We start from the raw sequence: 23885 nt of genomic DNA, 5'->3' as shown, positions 1-23885 counted from the left end.
AATTTTCACTTATTCCTGGATCCACAATAATGGAAATATATTATGGTGCATGCGTGTTGGGTGGGAGCTGCATGGGCAGGACCAGAGGTAAAAACATTGGCTTTAAAAAGTTTACTGTGCAGTTGAATTTTGGAATTCACATTTAAGGTTTAGTGGAAATGTCAATAAAGCTGTCCAATGCAAAAATGTACAAAACCCTTTACGAACTGGTACAGACAATCCCCCTACACTAAGCAATAAACATGTCAGGTAGCTCTTATTTGGTAACCACATTTGGACACTTGTCAACACAAAGCCTGACTGCTGTGAAATAATTCTACAGGAACGATCAAGTTTAATGTTAACAAATGAGTGTTGTATCTTCAGGATTACATAAACAGAGCTTTAAAACAGACCATAGCAGGGAACTTAACAGCAAGATGTGTAATCATACATTGGTCATTATGACCCAGCCTTTATCCAGCAGTTAAGGAGACAGCTGACTAAAAAAACAATCCTCCATGAACTTGGGAGTGTAAAATTAAAAAGTGTTCTCCGTGAAATACAAAGCCCATGTCAACATGATATACATTTGGAGATAACAGCTGCCTTTATTCACTCACAGTTCCATAAAGGACACATTTGCAAGAATGCACTGCGCTACGAGCTGGCTTCATCGGGACTGATGTCCTGGCTGTACAGGTCGGTAAAGAGAGCAGGGAACCAGTACTGCGCTCCCCCGAGTGCCTGCTGGTCTATCCAGGCCAGTCCTTCCCTCAGCAAGTGAGCCTGCAACATTTGATGTTCGGTTAGCACAAGAACACAATGTTTATGAGCTGTGGAAAAACCCAAAAAATTACAGTGTAGATGCTGACAATGGTGAACGTTCAGCCAACAGTCCTTGAAGCAAGTGACCCTTGCCAATATATATTTTTTGTTTATAAATTACAATGAAACAGCATTAGCACTGCTACCTTTTAAATTAAACTCGTATGAACAAAAGGCAGGCACTTACCAACACGTGGTTTGTACGCTCCGTTTCCCACTTCAGAGAAGATTTTATTTCCTCAACGCTCACATAGCCCTTTTTCTGTTATTCGGGTAAAAGCAAAAACAGACATTAACTTGAGCAAAAAAAATAACAATCAGGGCACTCGTTGTGCTACATGTGTGCTGACCTCAGCGATTTGGAGCACTGTGGTGTGGTCCATGTTGAGCTCAGCAGGCACAGACTGCACCAGGTAGGTTCCACCCATGGGGATCATGCAGAAGCCATTGCCCAGCACCTTGAGCTTTTTTATGGCTCGGATTAGGTCATCTCTGTAAACATTGGCATGGGAAGTAGAATAAAGCTACAACAAGAAAGTCTCAAAGGGTAAAATTCAGATTTTCATACAATATTTAATTCGTTTCATTTACTTAACCAGGAATGAAATAAGTTGGTGAGATATACAAAACTGAAAGCTTTATATTAAAATATATAATTTTATTCTATGCAAAGACACATATGCTTGACTTTTGCAAATTTTTTGCTTGCGATGCCTAATTTGTATTTAAAATGCAACAGTAAAATGTGAGGGTTACAGCAAGTACTCTTTAACAGCAGCAAATGCATGTCTTTAGATGGGTGTCGGGCCATAGGTCATTGAGAGGGGTTTGAGCACTCACTGACTAAGCTCCTGGCCGTACTTGCCCCTGCTCTTCAGCACATGATTGTGTAGCTCCTCCAGCATCATCAGCCCTAGGAAAACAACCATTTACATTTTAAGTTAAGTTTTGTTCATGTTTTATTCATAAGTTAAATGATACACTGGCCAGAGCTGGAGCCAAAACAGAACAGTAATATATATTTAATGAGCCATTGGTCAAATTAAAGCTTATGTATGAACGAAGAAGGATCAGAATGGGACATTCGATGGGAGAGCAAAGAAAGTTGCAGTACAGAATATAACTGAAGAAAAATTACCAATCCGCTACCAAACTCAAAACTGGCAATACAACATTTTACTCCAATAACACTAAACAGTAGACAGTTAAACATGATAAACCCAGTACATCAAATACTAACCCCTGGCCAACCTTTCTTAGACTACAGGCTCTTCCGATAATCACCTCGGCAATCACACACTTGATTAATCTTTCATTTTCCACTGGAAAGATTCCAAGCACATCTATAGAATCAAACTAACCACTTCTAATTAAACCATCACTAGCCATCAATGACTCGAACAGCTCCAGATCCATAACTCATTTACCCATCATATTGAACAAATACTGGAAAAACTTTTCTCTAAACAGCTTTTCCATCAAAACAATGCTAATAACCTAAATCCGAACCAATCAGGTTTTCACACCAACTATCACATCCCTTATGTGGTGGCGGTTCTGGAAAGGAAGGTGGTGGCGGCGATTAGAAAACGGTGGTGGGGAAATTAATTTAAGAATTATGAATGTGCTTTTAAATTGATTTTTTTTAATGGAATTTATGCTTTCTAAAAATGGTGTTGAATTATTGTGTTCCATGTAATGGAACCTTGAACAGCAGTGCTATGTAAGAGCACTGCTGTCCAAGGTGGATGTTATGTTGTTTACGCTTGTTTACCCAGAGCCTCACTGCCTCTCATTACACTTAACAGGAGGGTCCTGACAAGTTTTTTCAGAAGGGTGCCCATGATTGCGATGTAGACTCAAAAGGAGTAATTTTCAGCAAATCTTTCAAATGGAACAAATATGGACCATGATGCCAGCACACAATGGCTTACTCTTGTGAATCACTTCATGGGATCTTTAACGTTTATTGTGAAGCAGATGATGCATAATGTATGGTTAACGTACCTGCAGTATTAATCAGGGCGAATGTTGAAATAGAACTGAGAACCTCTGCAACATGCGGTGAATGCACTACCAGTGGGCTATATCACCGCCTAAAAGTATAACGCAGTGTTCCGGTAAAATTGAACAGAGGCAGAGTAAGGTTGACTAGAGATTACAGTATCCAGATAATGCAGTGATAGGAGATATTTGTAAAGTTTTTGAAAATAAACATGGAGAATCATCCGATATTGTTCGTGCACCAACCCCAACACCCAATGCACTGCACAGTACCGTATTTTCCTGCATATAACCCGCGGGGTTTCCCACTTTTTACAAACAAAACAAGACCCTGCGGGGTATATGGAGGTGTGGGGTACATGGAGGTGCGGGCAATCCCAAAAGTATTTTACACGTGTGACATGTCATAACTCGTTTAATGTTTTAATGGTAATACTATCTACACTATGCAACACTTACCTTTGACTAAATCACTGCTGAATAAACCACTCACACTAAAATTGCACGTGTTATTATGTTTTAAATTATTCGATTTGTTTGTACAATGAAACGACAATGTTTGAAGTGGGTGCACTTTGTTTACCGTAATACTTTCAGTGGTTGTAGGAGAGTGCGAAAGTTTCAGCTGAGGGCCTTAACAAGCCTCTACCAGACACGGAATCATAATTGCTGAGTCCCTTAGGCCGCTGCTATTAGCTGAGCACTATACAGTCGCGACCATGAGCTTTGTTTCAAACTTCCAATGGCTTTGTTGCCAGGAGGAAATGGCGTTACCGTAGTGCCGCTATTGTCTGCGCAGTGCGCAATCTACCAGTGCTAAAACTGTACAGGGGTAACTACCGGTCCAGTAGCTGTAATATGATGAGGTCGAATGCTGGTAAGCCTAACAGTACGCTTACTTACTTATCTACCAGTTATGTGTTACTTATTTATTGGATATTTACTTTTTTTACTTATTTACTGTTTTAAGTTCACTCGTTTCCGGTTAGTTTGTTTTCTTTGTGCACGTTATGATTTTAATATGAACAATTGATAGTGAAATGTATTACAAATGTAAACTTTGTATTAATATGATGGAATTAAGCTGCGGTAACGATGTTAAAGATATGAATGCATGCGGGGTATATGGAGGTGCGGGCTATCTGAAGTTTGTTTTACACAAAACGCTATTTTGTGGGGTATATGCGTCTGCGGGTTATATTCATATACGGGCTATATGCAGGAAAATACGGTAAATTTAAATTGGTTTATAGAAATGTGTGACAATTAACATAAGGGCTAAATTATTTTTTTTATGTTTTCTAAAGTTGCAGTGTTAACTCTTCGGGAAGAAAAATGGCAGGATTTTGTGCAGAGCTGAATATGAAGCTAATATTCGGTGGACCCCTGTTGTACAAATGCTTAAGGCTATGTGTTAAAGTGCTAGTCGTAAATGCTTCCCAATATTTAACTGGGAAGACTCACCTCCATTTCGGTGACGAAGGGCAAGGCAGACCTCCACGATCTGCACACCCAGCTCATAGTAAAAATCTCCCACTCCGAGCATCTCCGACCAGAACCCCTTCCCAGCTGCAGATGATAAGGCACATTTGTTATTCGTGCATGCAGAAATGTGGCCACTCATGTTATGATGCATGGAAACACATGAGCACATTAAGTCCACAGTGAATTACAAAGTTAACATGTGGCACAGGCAAGTAATCTCTTTATGTTTTTACCCATAATGTTCCACAAGAAAGCATTATTTTGTACACAATATTGATTTTTACGTTGAACAAGGCCACAATTTAAAGTGCTCAAGTCAATACTATCTGGTAACCCAACAGTATTTACTACTATAATGAGCCAAGAATGTCTGTGTCCCGCGAGCGACGTCACTCCACGTCGGCCAGCCCCCGTCATTAATACTCATGAGCAGGTGACGTCCTCCACATGGACCCCCCCCATTAATAATCATGAGCGGGTGACGTCACTCCACATGTAGCACCCCCCCCCCCTCAATAATTATATAATCATAAGCAGGTGACGTTACTCCAAATGGACACCCCCCCATTAATATTAATTAGCGGGTGACGTCACTCCACATGGGGGGGCGAGGCGCCTCCTCCCCCCTCCTCAGTGTCAACTTACAACCCTCACTACAAAGGCAGAACCCTCACGTCACGCGATCTCCGTAACGTTATTGAGACATAGAAGTAAAAAGGACGTCATGATGAACAAGGGATTATAACCTTCAAATTAAATAAGTCTGTGTCACCGTGCCCTTACAAATTGCACACGCATTAATGCAATGAATATCACGTCGTGGTCTGCTTTTCGCTTGCAAGTTTCAGATTTACAGAAATACACCCGTCCTTGGACGGGCAAAAGGCTAGTGTGTTTAATAAGCACTACGATGATTATGAAACCTAGAAGATCAAACCGGTTTAATGTTTACTTGCTTAAATAAATGTGGCTGGGTAATATTATTCATGTGGAGGAAACAATGGATTTCTCCTTATAAAAATAAATAGATGTTCTTCATTGGCCATACAAAATCCAAGCGCATGTGATGGTATGACTGTGGGTACGAACATGCAAGAGGATCAACGCCAATGGTGGCACACATGTCCTGGAACTGCACTCTGAATTGTGGGTTGCGGCGGATCTCCTGCTTATGTTTGCTGGCAAACTCCTCCAGGTTGGTCCTAAAAGTCTCCAGCTGCTTGGACATCTGATGGGAAAGCCACACATTTGCAATGGTAAGATGAATTTTTTTACACATTTACATGACAACAACCTTATTTACACAGTTGCACATTATTTTTTGGTGGACAGTACAACATCACATACCCAACTTGTTAGGGACTGAGGTGTAGCCATATGTTTGAAAAGTTGGATGTGTGAACAATTAGGGGAAATAAGTTAAACCATATACAATTACTACATTGGGTGTGCAAAGTTAAGTGGAAAGTTAATTGGTCAGTGGGGATAAGTGACAGTATATTTTACTTTATTACAATGAAACATAATATTTGTTATATGTGTAGACATTTATAATAAAGTAATAGTTAATATTGGAATATGAAATGAAAGATGAAACCTGTGAGAGCTGATCTTCGGCCATGACATTCCCCCTTTCCTTATATCTTGCCTGTAGAGAACATAAATTGATGCTTTTATTGCATTTTTATACATTCACCTTACATATCACAAGAAATGAGTGACTTGTCTTAATTGCACTTACCATGATAAATATATTACACAAAACATGTTGTGACATATACCAAATAACATGCACTAAGCACAATGCAGTGATATGTCACCTATATTACACGCATTATTTTAACTCACTGTTGTTGTTGTCATTGTATCCTCAAATATTGTAACTCAATTTTAACCCACTTCCCAATGTGGTATCGACTGCAAACGTGGTATACTTATGTCATACTGATGACAATACTATATTCTATCATAAAAAAAATATATTTTTAAACATTATTTTTTACATGTTATGTTTCGGCTTGGGTCTAATTGTCCACGCTCAACTGACGTTGGCTGTAAATCACCACGGTCCCTTACGTTATGGCAAGCTTCGGGGCCACTTCCTGGAGTCGTGGAGTTCTGCTATTACTAGTACATTTCATAAAAGCGTGTTTAAAAAAAAAGTTTTTTAAATATTACTTATTTAACCTCACGTTACCACTTTAATGTGATAAACTCTACACTTAAAAGGAAACTTTTAATGTTTAATATGCATTTGCTGTGAGCAGTGGGCAGCCTAAACACATCACCTCAGCCAGCTTTTTCTTGGCAATGGCTCCAGCTCCAACTCCTCTCCGATGCATTGTCACTGGTCAATGTCTGCACAAAGCACACACCATCAGCATGCAATTTCAAATGATTTCCATCAGAGGCGGGCCGTCAGGGCCAGTAAGGCCTTCTCTGCTGGCCTAGAGATTGTCAGAATCAGAAAATAATGTTTATTATTTCATATATATTTTCATTAATGCTATATGCATTTTACAAAGTTCGTTCCCATTATTTTATTAAGGTGATTTCATTGCTACTCTCTCCCTCAGTTGTGCTGCTTTCAGTGCAGCTAATACATTAGAGCTTTTATTCAATCAGATTTTCCACCTATGCTGTCTCCGCCTCTCCAGGTGAAAAATCTACACCGAGGCCTTCAGAATGTCGAGTTAATCCCCTCTCTGCTGTTGAAGCAAATGGGGACGATGTTGTTGTCATATTCTTTAACCAATCACATTTCGAGTTTGCCATGTTGGGCGTATTCTTTGACACGCCGGAGCCTTCTAGCTGGCCTTGCGCCGACGTTAGCATTATCGTGTGGCTTGATTGGAGGGCCAATTAGCTAACTGAAGTAAAACTAGCTAGCACGTAACGTAGCATCATCTAACATTTATTTAAACTTTCTTTCGTGACGTTTAGATTTTTTAATGTAGTGCTTTAGATTTTTTTTGTGGGGAAGCCTGTTGAATCCTGATTGTGTTATTTGTGTTTTACGGCATTTTTGCTTGCTTGGTGGTCGTACAACTAAATGTGACTAGTTTTGAGTTTGTTCTTGTTTCTTTGGTAATGACATTTATTTGGGCAATGTGATGTCAATTTGTGATGCAGCATCCTGTCATCCTGCATAATAGTGGTACATCCTTGATGGTTTCAGTAACCATGTATTCATGTCTCTGCAATTAGTGTATTGTAACTCTCATAGGTGTTGAGCCTCGTGTTAAATCACTTTATTCCACTCGATAAAGGTTACTGTCACGGTGAATATGGGGTGGATACGTCGAATGGCAATAGCCTATAGCCCTAGTGTCATGGTGAGGTTATTCGAAGGCGGTTTAATTGCGGGAGGATAGCACTGAAGGCCTCGGTGTAAAATACACGTCCCGTCACTGATTTCCATGCATCACCAATGCCATAAAGGCATATGAGGCAGAGTGCGGACGTCACATAAAATCTGAATGCCACATGTATGTTAAATCAAAACCAAACTGGAATAATCATCATCCGTGATCTATAAACTGCTGGATGAAGGCCCTCCTCCCCCTGTGCCGATCCATCATGGTCCTGCAAAGCCACAATCCAATGCCTTGCTGGGCATGAGCCAGAGACGTCATCACTCTCTCCCCGTTGGTCTTAGGTCTAATTTCAGCCTGCAAGGAGGGACATGAAGATACGTAACGCACATTTTTTTAAAAGGATGCAAGAACATGGACATAGAAAAGCTCAAACGGAGACAAATGCCATTATCTCGATCTTTCTTAACATCCTCAGATTGCCAAGGATGTCTGTCCTCAACATATTAAATACAGGAAGTCATCACAGGCTGGCTACAGTACAGTATATGCAAGTTACACTTCAACATTGCCAGTCTTAACGTCACGAATACCACCACCACCACTTACAAGGATCCCCCGTGTAGTCCTGACTATTGGGGAAAGTGCTGTTAGTGAGTAGCAGCGCCTATGAAAACCCACGAACACCACCATCACACTCACCTCCAGTACTCACATCATCACCACCATCATCATCACTAATACGAGTACATCACCACTTACATTCCCACTCGCTCCACCACTACCATCAGCACTCACATACAATGCTAACATTACCACCACTTTACGTCACCAATAACATCACCACTCGCTCCATCACTAGCAATACCAATCACCACCACTATGACCACTCAGCTCCACCACCAAAACCAACGCCTGGCCACCATTACCAAATACAAAGATCCCCCGTATAGCCTTGGCAGACTGTAGGAGCAAGTGCTGTTAGAGAGCACCTATGAAGGCCGGCACGGCACACGAGGGGTTAGGGTGGCCATCACCACGCTACCAACACCACCTTCACCACACCCCATCGCCACAACCCCATCACCACACCCCCATCGCCACACCACCAACACCACCTTCACCACACCCCCATCGCCACACCACCATCACCACCATCACCACACTACCATCACCACCATCACCACACCACCATCACCACATTACCATCACCACCATCACCACACCCCCATCACCACACTACCCACACCACCAACACCACCATCGCCACACCACCAACACCACCATCGCCACACCACCAACACCACCATCGCCACACCACCAACACCACCATCGCCACACCACCAACACCACCATCGCCACACCACCAACACCACCAACACCACCATCGCCACACCACCAACACCACCATCGCCACACCACCAACACCACCATCGCCACACCACCAACACCACCATCGCCACACCACCAACACCACCATCGCCACACCACCAACACCACCATCGCCACACCACCAACACCACCATCGCCACACCACCAACACCACCATCGCCACACCACCATCGCCACACCACCATCGCCACACCACCATCGCCACACCACCATCGCCACACCACCATCGCCACACCACCATCGCCACACCACCATCGCCACACCACCATCGCCACACCACCATCGCCACACCACCATCGCCACACCACCATCGCCACACCACCATCGCCACACCACCATCGCCACACCACCATCGCCACACCACCATCGCCACACCACCATCGCCACACCACCATCGCCACACCACCATCGCCACACCACCATCGCCACCACTCACCCCACAACCCCTGAGTGCGTGCTTCCTCACTCCTCCTGTCTCCGTGGTGTTCTCCCTGCGTCCACTCGTGGACATGAACGAAGCTGGCGAGGGACGCGACGGTAGACGGTGGTTGTGGTGATGGTGGTGGTTGTTGTTGTTGTTGTTTATATTTGGGATCCTGCTCACTTTGGATTTTGACCGGGCCCGGCCACAACCACGAAGGGCAGCAACTCGAGAAGCAGTCGTAGAATCGATACAAAGAAATCGTTTCCAGAGTCGGTGTCAATGACAATGCAGTACAGGTACTTCGATAATAATGAATGTGGGATTATTATTTTACTTTCCGAGTTTTTGTTTCTTCAAACGTTAAGCAAATACATATTACGTTCGAACAACCGATCGGAACGAGCCATGAGACTCAATGTTTATATTTTTGAATCGCGTTTATAACCAAGGAGTTGGTGACAATACCATCCCACGACGGGGATGCATCGTCAATGTTTTATTAAATGTCTATTTGTTTGTGTTTTTCCCTTGTGACGGTGACTTTGTCGGGTGAACGTTGTGAATTATAAGGGGCACGGGGTGACCCAAAAGGGTCTGGATTTTGGTTTGAAAGCTGTCCCATTATCCCATTCCGCACGACAGCAGTTTGCACAATTCTGGACGAGTGCACTTTGTCACCTTTTCTATCGCTCTTGGTAGAGATACATTCGTTTTTATCTTAAAAATACATCTTTTAATGCTTTTTTTCTGGAAGACTTAGCAGTTTTTTCCTGGAATTTTTCTGTTTACGCAGTCACTTTAATATGCTTTCTTTCTCACGTTTTTTGTTTGTTGCGGTTGCACCCGATTCAAAAGCCGAATAACTCACGGGGCTATACCAATTCATCGAATTCATCCCGAATCGTCGTGCGATGCCCTCCCGAATCGAAGCCCCCAAACGCCGCCGCCGAAGCGGGGGGCGGGGCGCTGTAATTTGCCACTTCCGCGCTCACGCCGAGCTGCCGGCCAATCACGAGCGGCCGTCCTCGTTGAGTGCGAGGGAGCCAATCGGTGCGCGTAACGCGGCGGCGGTGGGGACGGGGTTAGATTTGGTGAACCAATCGCGTCCTCCCCCCCCCCACCACGTGCGCCCCCCCACCACGACCCCCCCCACCACCACGACCCCCCCCACCACCACGACCCCCCCCACCACCACGACCCCCCCCACCACCACGACCCCCCCCCACCACCACGACCCCCCCCACCACCACGACCCCCCCCACCACCACGACCCCCCCCACCACCACGACCCCCCCCACCACCACGACCCCCCCCACCACCACGTGCGTCTCAATGGCGGCTGCGGTCTCTAGGCGCGGGGTCTCCCTGGCCGCCGCTCTTCCCCGCCTCGCCGCATCCACGGTCTTTACAGGAGTCTCTCGTCCTCCCCGCGCTCTTCCCCGCCTGGCCTCGCTGGCAACTTTGACCCCCCCGAAGATCTCCACAATCCCCACGATGCATCGCTCCGCAGTCCCCTCTCGGTGTTCTGCGGTCGCTGTGTTCGTCTCCGGGGTCAGCCCAAATCCGTTTTTACGCAGTCCTTCCTCAGTTGTACCCCCTCGGGGGGCTTCTACGAGCACACCGAGCGGCCCTTCGCGTGCGTTTTCAAGCGGAGCCCGTGGTGACGACGAGGAGGATGATGATGAGGCGACGAGCGGCAGGAGGAGGAGGAAGAAGATTTGGGATCCGACCGGTGAGAGTGGCCAAGCGGTGACCGGTCTGAAGTAATGAATGGGCCACTGCGTTGGGGCGGCATTCGTGGCTGATGATAATGAGAATTGCATTTTAAACCGAACAAGTTCTCAGCCGTGAGAAGAGGTTTTCCCCTTTTTTCTGGCAACAAAACAGCTTTGTTAAGATGTTAAAACGCCAAACTGAAACCTTTTACAAGGAGTCATGTCTGCATTAACCACTGCTTGTGGTCAGAATGCAAACAAAAAACATACTCTGATAATATATGCATTGTCTTTGAAAGCTCGCTCTGGTGTGGACCAATCAGTTTCAAAGACAATGCATATATTATCAGAGTATGTTTTTGTTTGCATTCTGACCACAAGTATTGTGGTTAATGCAGACATGATTCCTTTTAAAAGGTTTCAGTTTGAGTGTTTTAACATCTTAACCACCTGTTTTGTTGCCAGAAAAAAGTGGAAAACCGATTCTCATATTTTGGTACTGGCAAAGGAGGTCCCATGATGAAGTTATCAGCCATTTGTCAATCCACTGCTGTGGATAAGGGTCGCATCGGCGCCTTGCTGGTCGTGGGGTTGTTTGATCACACTTCGCGTCGGTCATTGCCGGGTTGGTGAAGGAGAGTTCGTCCAGGGACACTTGCTGATCAGCAATCGCTACTGACATTCGCTATGGCCAGGAATCGAACTCCGTTGGCCAAGGTCACATCGGAGGCCAAGGTCACATCGGAGGGCAAGAATCAATGCACTATCACTCTTCACCTTCCGGTGGTAGTTCTGATTCGCTCTATACAGTAAGCGGTCGTCTGCTGTCATATTTTTTTGCATTAGGGGGCCTTACACTACTGGACTGAGCGATTCCCAGAAAGCGTGTTGTGCGTGGGACCTGCGATTGGTCGATGATGTCATTCGGCTGGAGCGGTGCTTGAGTGAGCGTTCATTGTAGCGGAGCGCAATCATTCTTCATCCTGCTGAACGAGCAAGACTGCGCTTCAGGTGCCCATTGACGATACACCTGGGATGGGGACACGTGCAAATAAAGCGGTTGAACATTTCAACAAAAATCGGTACTTGCACAACTTACTCAATTTGATTCTAAATAGCATCGCCCCCCTACTGCGACGAAAACGTGGCAGGACCCTCCTGAAAAACGTCATGAGACTGAGGCTTTCTCGGGTAAACAAATTTAATAACAGCAGGAGCATGGTGAAAGCCTAAGAACGATTTATAACCTTGCACGAAGAGGTTGTTGTAGACTGATGCAAGGTTGTGATATGTGGTGGTCAGCAAAGGGTAGTTAAATAAACAAATTGTGTTTTTTTATTCTATGCTCCCACGTGTACTCTCCCCAATTTCACCAACCCGCACTAATCAGCATGGTGACCTATGGTTAAAATAACCCCCACGATCCATCCAGCAATGTGCAGTTTTGGCGCAATGGTTGTCATGATTCGCAAACACTTGGCTTGTTTGATAGTTGCATGTGTGTGTGCCATAATTTGCAGCGACAGAGTCTGGCGAGGACATGGATGAGCAGCAGCAACAACAGCAGCACTTGTCTGAGATGGAGGCCATGCTGGATCCCAGAGCGCATGTGGCGGGGGACATCGTAGGGATGTCTCTGGACGTTCTGGTCGCTGCTCTGCATCAAGAGAACGGACGTGACCTCTGTGTCATTAATGTTCCGCCAGAGCTCAACTACGTGGACTACTTTGTGGTTGTCACCGGGAGCTCAACGCGACACCTGCGCGCCATGGCCGAATACACGCACAGCTTGGTGCGGTGGCGTGAGCGAGCAGAATCAGAATCTTTAGACTGGAGAAATTCGATGAGCTATGAAGCTCTTTTCACAGATGCCCAGTAGGAGCAGTGGGAGTGGCGTAGTAATCGAGCGTGCAGGCAGTGAAACTGAATCGAGGCCAATGAGCAGAAATGGCCTGAGCCCTGTGTTACAGAGGGAAGGAATTGGAAAAGGGGGTCCCATTTCATCCCTTGAACCAATGCTATGACGACCACACTGCCACCGAGGGGTGGACCAGCTTTTGTGAGGCTGATGTTTAATGACTTCAGTTTAACAGTGGGGGTTGCCAAGGTTTGACAGCATTGCCAAGTGTTAATTTACAAAACTGTTTAAGGCCTTTACTGAATATGTTTGCAATAGCTTGGAAAAGCAGGGCTTTCCAAAACTCCAATCCTGGAGACCCACTACTGTCTATCCACATTTACTGAGATCATCGGCATGCTGCTCACGTCTCATGATTCTTAAACTCATTCCATGTGATGCAGACAGCATTGATCGAAAGTAAGAGAGATCTTGTGCACGTATCCTACTTTCACAAATAACTGGTTAAACTTAAAATAAATTCACGTGGCGTACACATTTATACATTATTAGGCATGTAGTGTGATTTACATTTAGTTTAATCGGAGAGAATTGGCAAATGTGGAAGGGCGAACTGCGTTGGATTTCAAAACTGGCATTTGCTAAACCCTGTGGTAAATAGTAAAATTATTTTTTTGCATGTGCCGGTTAATACCATTACAGCATGTTTTACAATTCCTAATAGCTTAGGTAAATAAAGAGCCAAATATACATTTAGCATGTTTAATCTATTTGGAATGTTTTTTGTCCTTCCAACAGTACAAATATCTGAAAATGACAAAGTATGAACATGTACGCATAGAAGGCCACGACACTGACGACTGGATGTGTATAGACTTTGGTACGTTGTAAATATATTGCAGTCACCAACTACATAAGTTTTATTCCATAAATCTTATCAATGTTATCAAATGCCTTTCTAATATTGTTGTGTACAAAAATGTATGTGTGCACTTGAATTCAGCTGTGGCTCATAGTGATCTGTGTGTTTAAAACAGGTAACATTGTTGTTCACTTCATGTTGGAGGATGTGCGCGAGCGCTTGGAGTTGGAGAAGCTTTGGACTTTACGCGAGGACGATGATCAGTTGTCGAGCATCCCATGTGAAACCTTCCCGCTGGAGTTTGTCGGAGATCCTACCGAGTTCTTTAAGCAAGAGGTGCTCACAAAGAAGACCACCCCACATGCTCCCTTCGGGTGAATGAACAAAAGTTGAATTTGTGAATGTTGTCAAGAATATGTAAACATTTGGTCATGCCAGCCTGTGGCACCTTTGTAAGTTGTGTTATATATTTTTTGCGAAATAAACGTTTCCCGTTTAGTTTCTTGCACTTTGTATGCTTGTATTTTGAATGCATAGCATATCAGCATCTCAATCACTACAGTACAACACCATGCACAAATGCTGTCACCAGTGTTTTATTCAAACGTAAAATAGTTTTTGCAATACACGTAGATTGTATCAAACTGAATATTTTTTTTATCACCAAAACAAATCGTGTGCCTTATTCAAGAAATCCATTGGCTTGCATTACCCGTAATTAAAAAAAAGTATTGAAAACAAAGTTATTCTGTGATGAAATTCCAAACATAGGGAAGCAAGCAATGAATACCGTTTCAACAGCATAGTTAAACTTTTTTTTTCTTGGAACCTACACAGGGTTGGGTGGCTTATTCGATTACCGAGGAGCTAACTGTGCTCCTGCTGTTTGAGCCACTCCAGGAACTTCTTGGCTGACATTCTGTCCAGCATCACGTTCATGTCATTGGTGAAGCTGCCGTCTGCGTGTCGCTTCTCCAAACCCGCGCCGTCCTGCACATCCACCCTATGGAACAAACACCAACAGAGATTATCCTATAGGATCTGTCGTTGGCCCCTTTCTGGCCCATGGACATTCGCCTCGGCGTGTTAACGCTTCTGCCCCCTATTGACAATAAGGGGAACTACCGGCCTGCAGAATGGTGAGTGACAATCACCTTTACATATTTAACAGGCTTCTGGTAAATGCTCCTCGTTAGCACTTATGAAGGCCAACGTGGCATGCCAGAGGGTGGTTGTGACATGCACTGCCCAATTACCGACGTCTCCCCCGTGCTGATGTTTACAACTGCACCAGGTCATCATGACAGACAACCTGGATGGGAAGGGTGGTCCGGAATGCGTGTAACATGTGTGCGTATATATTTATTATTGAGGGAGTGAAGATTTAGGGGTGACGCTGATTCTTGCCCCCGCAATAAGTGCATCAAATTGCATGTGGGTTTTTTCATGAACGCAATTCATGTGACCTAACAGCCCTGAGAGGTGTATGTATGTTGAACTTATGTCGCACCATACATAGCCAAATGTGCTAATCGGAGGTGCGCATTTCGGTGCTAAAATACACCGCAATGTTAAAATAATTGTTGGATTGTGAGCCCAAATTGTAACAGCGTGTTGCAGTCAAAATGCAAACAAAAAACACACTATGATAACATATGCATTGTCCTTGAAACTGATTGGTCCACACCAAGGGACGGCTTGTGCAGCTCTTTCCACTGCCCACTGTTGTATCTATGCCCTGTTTTCCGTTATTAATATTAAGATTAATTAAGAATTTTTTTTTATATCTATTTTTTTAAATTAAATAATGAAAACAACTCACAAGCACACCAGGAATCCATGAAACATGGAGGGTGGTTAAAATGATAAGAATTCGGTCACAGAGAGGTCAGAGACATCCAGATGGACAAAGATCGATGGCCTGACCTCCCAAGACATCTTGAGATGCACGGAGGGGGTGCAGAGCAGAGTAAAGGATAATAACGGTTGCCACTCGCGTTTTCTTAACGTTTTCCTAACCGAAAAGTAGAAACTTAACAAAGAGAATTAACCAACAAACCATAGGTTTTTTTTATTAGTAATTATCTTATATTACTCGTATTCACCGCATACATATTATTTAGAATTATATGTTTCCTATCTACATGACCGTCCTAAAAACTAAAGAGTACGAATTCCAGAAAGCTTAAGTGGAAACATAGTTACACTTAACCTCAGGACATTAAAATATAACTCAGAATAAAACACCAATCTCTGGAGAACTAAACTTGGCAAAGCCCCAAAATAATAATGTGACGAGGATCAGTACGAATATTCATTAAACATAGACGAATGATAACCACGATACTAAGGCCGAAGGAACTCATAAAATATAATTCAAGAATAAATGTAACACACAGGACCACATAAATGTATTGCAAACATCTCCTCAGCCACCTTTGTCTTCCAGCGGGGTCTGGCAAGCAAGGAGGGAGCAAAAAGGTCACGGGGGAATCGGTGCCTGACATTCCAAAGACATCTGTTTTTTTCTGTTTGTTTTCTCTCGCAAAGAATGCGCAGAAAGGGGAGTCACGTTTTGAGTTAGGCACGGGCGCACATAGCGAACGAGCAGTCTGGGTCGAGTCGTGCTCGGTCTCGCAACTCGGCTTGCGACGCAGCGTTGCGACAGGGCTCGCAAGAGAGCTGGGGCAGATCATGCCTCGAGGAGAGATGGGACGACGAGACGTCGTTAAGGTGACAGTCTGAGTGCAGTCTGTCCGAGTCGCGCTCGGCGTTGCGACGGGGCTCGCAAGAGAGCTGGGACAGATCGTGCCTCGAGAAGTGATGGAACGAGGAGGGGTCGTTCGAGTCGCAGAAGTCTGAGTTCAACCTGGGTCGGGGCTGGGTTTCAGCCGTGCTCCGGCTGGCGGAGCGTCGTGAGGAAACGAAACACCGATGCCGATAGCAGGTGTCGCTTCTCGCAGAACGAAGTTAAGTGCGAGTGAAGCTGGCAGCTGCACGAACAAGGGAAGCACGGAGCAGAGAGAGTGACGAGTGACGACAAGCAATCAACCTGTAAAAGGGCGGAGATCGCCAAGCGTCGACCAAGCGAGCAAAGCAGAGAGCGCGAAGCAGTGGAGAAAGCCTGGTCAAACGGCTGTGAGGAAGAGGACAGCGCCATCGAATGCGCCGTGTGTCTAATACACACCCAGATCAACCAGCATCAACCAAAACCGACTCGTCATCCCGCAGTGGAGAAAGAGAGTCAAAGTCTTCCGAACGAGCGCCGCCGTCAGAGCTGCAGAGAGGCGCCATCGCGCCGTCAGCTACTGAGGACCGCCAAGCGCAAGAGCAGCACGACTCGGACGTCACCGGGCGTCACCGAGCGTCGTGCCAACTCGTCATCTAGCAGTAGAGGGAGAGAGAGCGCAAGAGCAGCACGACTCGGACGTCACCGGGCGTCACCGAGCGTCGTGCCAACTCGTCATCTAGCAGTAGAGGGAGAGAGAGCGCAAGAGCAGCACGACTCGGACGTCACCGGGCGTCACCGAGCGTCGTGCCAACTCGTCGTCCAGCAGTGGAGAGAGAGAGAGCGCACAAGCAGAGACACGCCGAGCGAGGGAGCAGCAGGGGCTCGCGGCGGCCACGCCCAACCCAGAGAAAACTTCTGGCCGCTGTTTGTATCCTCCCACACCACACAAGCTAACGACTCCCGGCTCCAAGAATTAATTAATATTACACGGGGACAACGCACACACAGCACGCACACGAATAAAACTTAAAAAAAAAATTGTCTTTGCGTTTCAAAAAGGGTTGCCATTTCGAGGTGGTGCATTCAATATCAACTTATCGTGCAAAGCAGTTGCTGCCGTCGAGTTACATGAATAAGAAATGTTTTAGTCATTCATTTTCGTTAACTGCATAATCACGCCAATGAAGAAGTATTTTTAGTCATTCATTTTCGTTAATCGCATAATCTTGCCCATGAATTTATTGACGTATACTTGCTTTCGGATAAGAGAGTGTCATGTGCTTGTTTAGAATAAAATTGCTTAACACCAACTGTTCGAGTGCTTCTTTCCAAGTCCATGCAAAACTATCTTATTCTTGATAACTGTATCCTGTGATGAGATCTGAAACTGGAGACCTAAAATAACATAAACACACTAAGATAATCGGTAAACGTTTAATCGATGATAATCGTGATATCCTGATTGATATAACAATGGATAAACGAAGCTAAGCCTAATTATCATAACTGCTCACAGTAACATAATCGCAAGCATCCGCATAAATTACTACGATTATCTCCGCGATTATCATAATTTATGCATATAATTACACATCATAATTTATGCATGTTAATACACACATTAACATAATTAATGCGATTTGCGCATTTTTTGGAAAATTATTAATTTTAATTATTTTTATCAAAATTTCTTAACCCAACACATACAACACCACTCACTTTGGAACCCTTATCAGCAGTTGCATTTGGAGGCTTGCCCCCTCTTTTCTCTCCGCCTGATGAAGACCGCTTGTATTACAATCGAAACGTCGTGGGTTTTTTGCTTTTATTATTTTCAAATTATTTATTTTATTTGTATATATTTTTTAAATACTTTTTTTCTATCTACGGGACTTTTCCAAAAGAACCAATAATATAATTGGTTGGTACACAAGGGAGTGAATTATAAATGTATTCTCTGGATTATAAGATATACTTTCCCCCTCTATTTTAAAGCAAGAGTTGGTGGTGCACATTGTAATCCAATAGATGTGATCAGATTTGTACACATTCATTGACAATGAGCACAAGTTAGACATCATTATTAATACCGTACATCCTATAATCACCCAGGAACGTCCTTAATGCTCGTGACGTCACTCCACGTCGACCAGCCCCCTCATTAATATTCATGAGCAGGTGCCGTCCTGAAAATGGACACCCCCCCAACCCCTCATTAATAATCATGTACGGCTGACGTCACTTATTGGGAACCCCCCACCCCCCCGTGTCATTACGTCACTCCACAAGCAGAAAGGTGGAGCGTAAACAAATTTATTCTTTGGTTCTTTCGGTTAAGTCACGTCTAAAGATAAAATAATAAATTAAAATAATAGCATATTACTATGCTAGTAAAATAATAGCATATTACTATGCTAGTAATATGCTAGTATTTTAATTTATTATTTTATCTTTAGACGTGACTTAACTGAAAGAACCAAAGAATAATTCCTGCAGTCACGAAAGCTCCAAAATTAAGAGTAAACAAATTTGTTGAGGCACAATTGCTTGCACTTTGCCACTATTACAAAGTAACCTTATGTAACGTGTCAAACACGTCTGTGTGCGTGTCACGTCACTCCACGTGCGGCCCTCCACTCATAAATATTAACATTGACTCCAAGGAAGTTGGAGCTACTGTTGCTGCTTTTGTAACGCCAATTCACCCATCTTTATAGAGAGTTAACCATAACATTAATGCAACGTCACATCGCACTGCATCTCCTGGCTTCATTTCATTTTTCGCCACGTCTAACAAAAGGGAGGTCAACTTGACGCTTCCAAATTATGCTGAAATAAAAATGTATTCTAAAATCGACATTTTTCAGCTGCTTTGCGGCCATTGACTCCAATTACAATTGTTTGCAACTCCGAGACTACGTCTCAGAGCACTGCACCTAAAGTATTTTGAGTGTCCGTTTAAGGGGCCGTCCATAAATGACGTCACGCGATTTTGGACGATTTTTGACCCCCCCCCCCTTCGTCACACGACGTCACAAAAAGTCAGACCTCCCCCCCTCAAATATGATGTCACAAAGCTCTGCCCCACCCAGAAAAAATATCAAACATGCTTCGAATCGCTTTAACTATTGTAATTGTAGTGCGTATTTAATGTGGCGCTGCACTCTGATGTTGTAGGAGAAAACATTTATTAAAACGTCTATTTAATTAAGTAGAACGTGTTGTCTATATTTATTTAAAGTTGCGCATTTTGATGTGACGTCACATTTCTCACCCCCCCCCCCCCTTCGTCACACATCGTCACAAATGTCTGACCCCCCCCCCCCCCCACGAGGTGCGTGACGTTATTTATGGACGGCCCCTAATACAGTGGCACAGCGGCATTGTCAGCTTTTTTATCACATTGTTGCGTGCAACAATCACTGCCATCACTGCAGTGCTGCAGTCTGACGCTGAGGTGTTTTATGCCTTCCCTTTGTGCTACATTAACTCACATTAATACAGTGCTACAGTTACATGCAGTACGATGTTTTATGCATTTTTTGCCAATATTCCCCGCCATTACATTCAGCTAATTAATAATCGTCACTCCGCAAGGAGAAACGTGGAGCGGAAATGAAAATTTGTTTCGACACAAATTACATTTTTTTTACGTCCATTGTTCCCTCTTTATCTAGAGCTCACCAGACAATTAATTCCAAGCCACATCCCACTGGATTTTCTGCCTTCATTTATTTATTCGCCACGTCAAACAAAAGCAAGGTCAACTTGACGCTTGCAAACATGTATCTGCTGTTTGCCACCATTGCCTCTTATTCAAATTGTTTGCTACTCCGGCGAGCTACAGCACACCATAAGTAAGTGTCAGAGCACTGCACCTAAAGTTATTGAATTTGTTTGGGCGCAAAGGACATTTTATAACGCAAATTGCCCCTTCTTTATGGAGACATTTCTCGGTGATTTCCAGATATTGTATCGATTTCCAAATTATTTAAAACAGCGACCAAAAGCAGAAGAGAATAAAGTATCAGAGCAGTGAATTTGAACAAATTGAAGGTCAGTTATGTAGAGTGCTACAGTGACATGAAGTGAGGTGTTTTATGATGACTTCTTTTTTGTGCCAGATTCACTGCTATTAATACAGTGCTACAGTTAAATGCAGTTACGTGTTTGATGACATACTTTCGTGCAATATTCACTGCCATTAAATTTACACATGCTACAATTATACTCTGCTAAATTTTTTCGTAAATATTACAGCTTCCGTCCTAGGATGGGCAAAGATGCTCGTTGTATATGTAAATCCAGGTGAGACTCCATTGAGATTACATTTCTATTTCAACAGAGATCTGAGAAACACAACAATACATTTTGAGAATCATGCCTGGCACATATAAGCCTATGTTATTCATTTCCCATTCTAAGTGTTTTGACCGCCCTTAACGCAACACATGTGTTCATTGTCCGCATTCCGGGCGGGAATGTGCGACCTTTCCCACCCAAGAGAAGAAGAAGGCAGGCAGGCGGGTTGTACCATCGCGGAGAAGTCACCACACACTTACCCGCTGCGCTTTGTGTTCATGAGCCAGGTCACAAAGTCCTTGGCCTGCTTCGAATCCAGGTATTTGCTGTAGTCACTCGTGAAGGAGCCCTGTGAGTGGCGCTTGGCGAGTGCAATCTCTGCACTGCATTGTGAAAACAAAAACACCATAAATGTCTTCCCAATAGAAATAAGATGAGCATTTTGTTACCCTGTCTGATCACCTAAACATACCACCACTTACATTCATATACATTAGGATAATATGATTGAAATCACATGCATTTTACCATTGACCAAACATTGCAGAATATTAAAGCTATGGTTGCCCATTACACAGCAGGCGAGCTTCGCATCCTCACACCCATCCGGTGCTCTGAGTGCGTTCTCACACGGCACACGATTTACCATCGCACCTGAGGTCACCGTCATCTGGCTCGTGTGGCACCAGTGACGCCAAGGTGAGGCCAAGCAGCATCATGACCATGTACGACAGCAGGGTGCCTGAAGTGTTCATGATTCTTCTTGGAGGATGGTTCTAGGAGAGGACGCAACAGAAGCAACACGTGTGTAGAGGAGTGAAATATGCGGTGGGCACAGATGATCGAGGGCAACTGAGGGCAAGCAGGTGCGCGTGTGCAACACGGGGTTTGCACGGACAGGCCGCCACCTAATTAAGGGGAGACGCGGGTGCAAACCGGGTCGACCGGTTGTGCACGCTGACACCGGAGGTGTTAATTCTAGATTTTAAGTCACGTAGGTGAAAAAATAAATATGAAAACAACTAAATCAAATCACAAAATAAAAAATTAAAACAACTCAATTAAATCACAAAATAAAAAATAAAAACTATTTAGTTGTTTTTATTTTTTATTTTGTGATTTAATTTAGTTTTCATTTTTTATTTTGTGATTTCATTTAGTAGTTTTCATTTTTTTACCTACGTGACTTTACTGAAAAAAACAAATAGTATAGAGTACTGGAGGTGTTGCCAGGGAGACGGGAGATAAGGAATGATTAATGGGCTGACAGGCGCCAGCCTGGCTAGCCTTAAAGAGACACACGAGAGCTCTCGGTTAATTGGCCGGAGAATAAAATGACGTGTGTGTTTGTGTGAGCGGAGCTAGAGAGTTGTTGCTGGGGGAAGACATCTCGCCGTTGCCGCTCAAGCCGTCAACGGACCTCAACCCTCACGAGTCGCCGGGCGGGTGATGGTTGATCCCCCCGCCCGGGACAGACGAGTGAATGGGTCTGAGGGAGACTAGGCAAGGGCAGCGGTGGATTTGGAGAAGATGCTGTGTGTGAGGACGCTGTGTGCGGAGTCGCAGAGCTGCTGAGTGCAGGCTATGTGAGGTACAGAATAGATATGAACGGGGAGAAGTTGAGTATACGTGACCGTGCAGATAGTTATAGGTGCGCCTACAACTGGTGCAAGAATAGGTGAATAAAGTGTAAGCAGGTGACCTGTTACAACATGTCAGTCTGAGAGATTTTACAAAATACTACACGTGTATTATAATCGGCTTGTGTCAATAGATGTTTGATATTTCATTAAAGGCTCATTCATAGACCCTTTTGTTGTGTCGAACACATTATTGGCAATGACAAGCAATATAATTTTCAGCAATGCAAAAAGCTGGCTTTTGACAAGTTCCTAAATCACAGTTGCTGAACGTTTAATTTTTAGAATCAATTGTAAGAGTTAATTGAGTAGTTACTTACGAGGCTGGATACATTTTTCATTTTGTTTGTTTATATACGTATGCTGGCAATGCAGTCAGTGTATGCTTTGTACAACATTTAGATTAGAATATAACCATTGAATATTTGGAAACATTCAATTTATATTTACTGTAGTTATGCATATATTCCAGAATTTCAATAAAAAAATGTATTCCTAATTATTATCGATTTCTATTATTTTTCTATCTACGTGACTTTACCGAAAGAACCAAAGAGTATGGATTCCTGCAGTCATGAAAGATTCAAATCAAGATTAATTATAGATTCTTGAGCAAAATCCAAATGAAACGTTATATTTTACAGTAATTAACAACTGACATTTATAATTGTACAACACCAGTTTAAATCATATAACATTGGTTTAAGTTACCTTAAGATTATGCGATGACAAAACATTCTGAAACGGATGCAAATATTGAAATGGTTCGTATACCATGCAATGGTATCAATGGTTTTGCATACCAGTGGTTTACTGCCCGGTGTAGTTTGCTACATATCCTAATAGTGGACGACATGAACGGTATTATTTCATGTAAAACATTACAGCCTTTTGTCAATCCATTGCTGGATGAAGACCTCCCCCACTTCATATTGGCCATGGGGGTTTATTTCACTGTACTTCACCATGCTGGTCACTGTAAGTTGGTGATAGGTAAACTCAGAATTGTTCAGTTATTCATTTTGTCAGGTACACTTGTGAGTGCACTCTGCTAACCACTAGGCCACCACTCCCCCCCCCCCCATTTACTCAATATAACCTTTCATAGTAAATGCTGTATAATTCATACACCGTATTGCCATATTCCTGTAGGCTTACTATGGAAGACATGCCTCTCTGGTTTGACGCATTCTAACGAAGAAGCTTGTGTATCGTTTCCTGTGCACGGCACTTACATTTCAGAGGTGCAGATCTCAGTGGAGTCGTCTTCTGTGGTGACTGACAGGCTGAGTCAAGGAGCTCATAGAAAGCACAGGACAGACCCTGTTTATATCCGATTTGCTTTCTGATT

General features: G+C 43.8%; 3 protein-coding genes across 4 annotated transcripts; 1 reads left to right on the top strand and 2 right to left on the bottom strand.

The window, feature by feature from the left end:
- Window positions 1-96: 96 nt before the first annotated feature.
- Window positions 97-9685, bottom strand: SNF8 (SNF8 subunit of ESCRT-II). The gene is made up of 9 exons (XM_078592570.1): window positions 9439-9685; window positions 6585-6654; window positions 5894-5944; window positions 5386-5524; window positions 4276-4380; window positions 1648-1720; window positions 1158-1299; window positions 995-1069; window positions 97-768 (listed from the first exon to the last, which is right to left on the bottom strand). Exons 2-9 carry the CDS (start codon window positions 6636-6638, stop codon window positions 640-642), a joined length of 768 nt encoding a protein of 255 aa, XP_078448696.1. The 5' UTR covers window positions 6639-6654; window positions 9439-9685; the 3' UTR covers window positions 97-639.
- Window positions 9686-10706: 1021 nt separating this feature from the next.
- On the top strand, window positions 10707-14359 carry MALSU1 (mitochondrial assembly of ribosomal large subunit 1). The gene is made up of 4 exons (XM_078592524.1): window positions 10707-11158; window positions 12662-12933; window positions 13798-13879; window positions 14037-14359. The coding sequence occupies exons 1-4, from the start codon at window positions 10759-10761 to the stop codon at window positions 14237-14239; spliced, it is 957 nt and encodes a 318-aa protein (XP_078448650.1). The 5' UTR covers window positions 10707-10758; the 3' UTR covers window positions 14240-14359.
- Window positions 14360-14441: 82 nt separating this feature from the next.
- Window positions 14442-23838, bottom strand: LOC144717184 (glucagon-2-like). 2 transcript variants are annotated; one of them, XM_078592535.1, is made up of 4 exons: window positions 23770-23838; window positions 21549-21670; window positions 21155-21277; window positions 14442-14864 (listed from the first exon to the last, which is right to left on the bottom strand). In XM_078592535.1, exons 2-4 carry the CDS (start codon window positions 21647-21649, stop codon window positions 14729-14731), a joined length of 360 nt encoding a protein of 119 aa, XP_078448661.1. In that variant the 5' UTR covers window positions 21650-21670; window positions 23770-23838; the 3' UTR covers window positions 14442-14728. The 2 variants fall into 2 exon arrangements, with proteins under 2 accessions (XP_078448661.1, XP_078448669.1); XM_078592543.1 differs by lacking the exon at window positions 23770-23838 and having other exon boundaries at window positions 21549-21794.
- Between the last annotated feature and the right edge of the window lie 47 nt (window positions 23839-23885).

This window comes from Lampetra planeri, chromosome 1 (genome assembly GCF_965212315.1).
Source record: "Lampetra planeri chromosome 1, kcLamPlan1.2.h2, whole genome shotgun sequence".
Lineage (NCBI taxonomy): Eukaryota > Metazoa > Chordata > Hyperoartia > Petromyzontiformes > Petromyzontidae > Lampetra > Lampetra planeri.
Note: the sequence above shows the minus strand (reverse complement) of the source record. Positions and strands in the feature narration are given on the sequence as shown.

Bases quoted from the DNA above. Each gene is read 5' to 3' on its own strand.
- MALSU1 (XM_078592524.1), top strand. From the start codon at position 10,759: ATGGCGGCTGCGGTCTCTAGGCGCGGGGTCTCCCTGGCCGCCGCTCTT. The intron at 12,934-13,797 runs GTGCGGTGGCGT...TCCTTCCAACAG, and splicing joins CCGAATACACGCACAGCTTG to TACAAATATCTGAAAATGAC. The intron at 13,880-14,036 runs GTACGTTGTAAA...TGTTTAAAACAG, and splicing joins CTGGATGTGTATAGACTTTG to GTAACATTGTTGTTCACTTC.
- LOC144717184 (XM_078592535.1), bottom strand. From the start codon at position 21,649: ATGAACACTTCAGGCACCCTGCTGTCGTACATGGTCATGATGCTGCTT. The intron at 21,278-21,548 runs GTGCGATGGTAA...TTCACAATGCAG, and splicing joins CCAGATGACGGTGACCTCAG to TGCAGAGATTGCACTCGCCA. The intron at 14,865-21,154 runs GTAAGTGTGTGG...TTTGTTCCATAG, and splicing joins ATGAACACAAAGCGCAGCGG to GGTGGATGTGCAGGACGGCG.
- SNF8 (XM_078592570.1), bottom strand. From the start codon at position 6,638: ATGCATCGGAGAGGAGTTGGAGCTGGAGCCATTGCCAAGAAAAAGCTG. The intron at 5,525-5,893 runs GTTTCATCTTTC...CTTTCCCATCAG, and splicing joins CCGAAGATCAGCTCTCACAG to ATGTCCAAGCAGCTGGAGAC. The intron at 769-994 runs GTAAGTGCCTGC...CAAATGTTGCAG, and splicing joins AGCGTACAAACCACGTGTTG to GCTCACTTGCTGAGGGAAGG.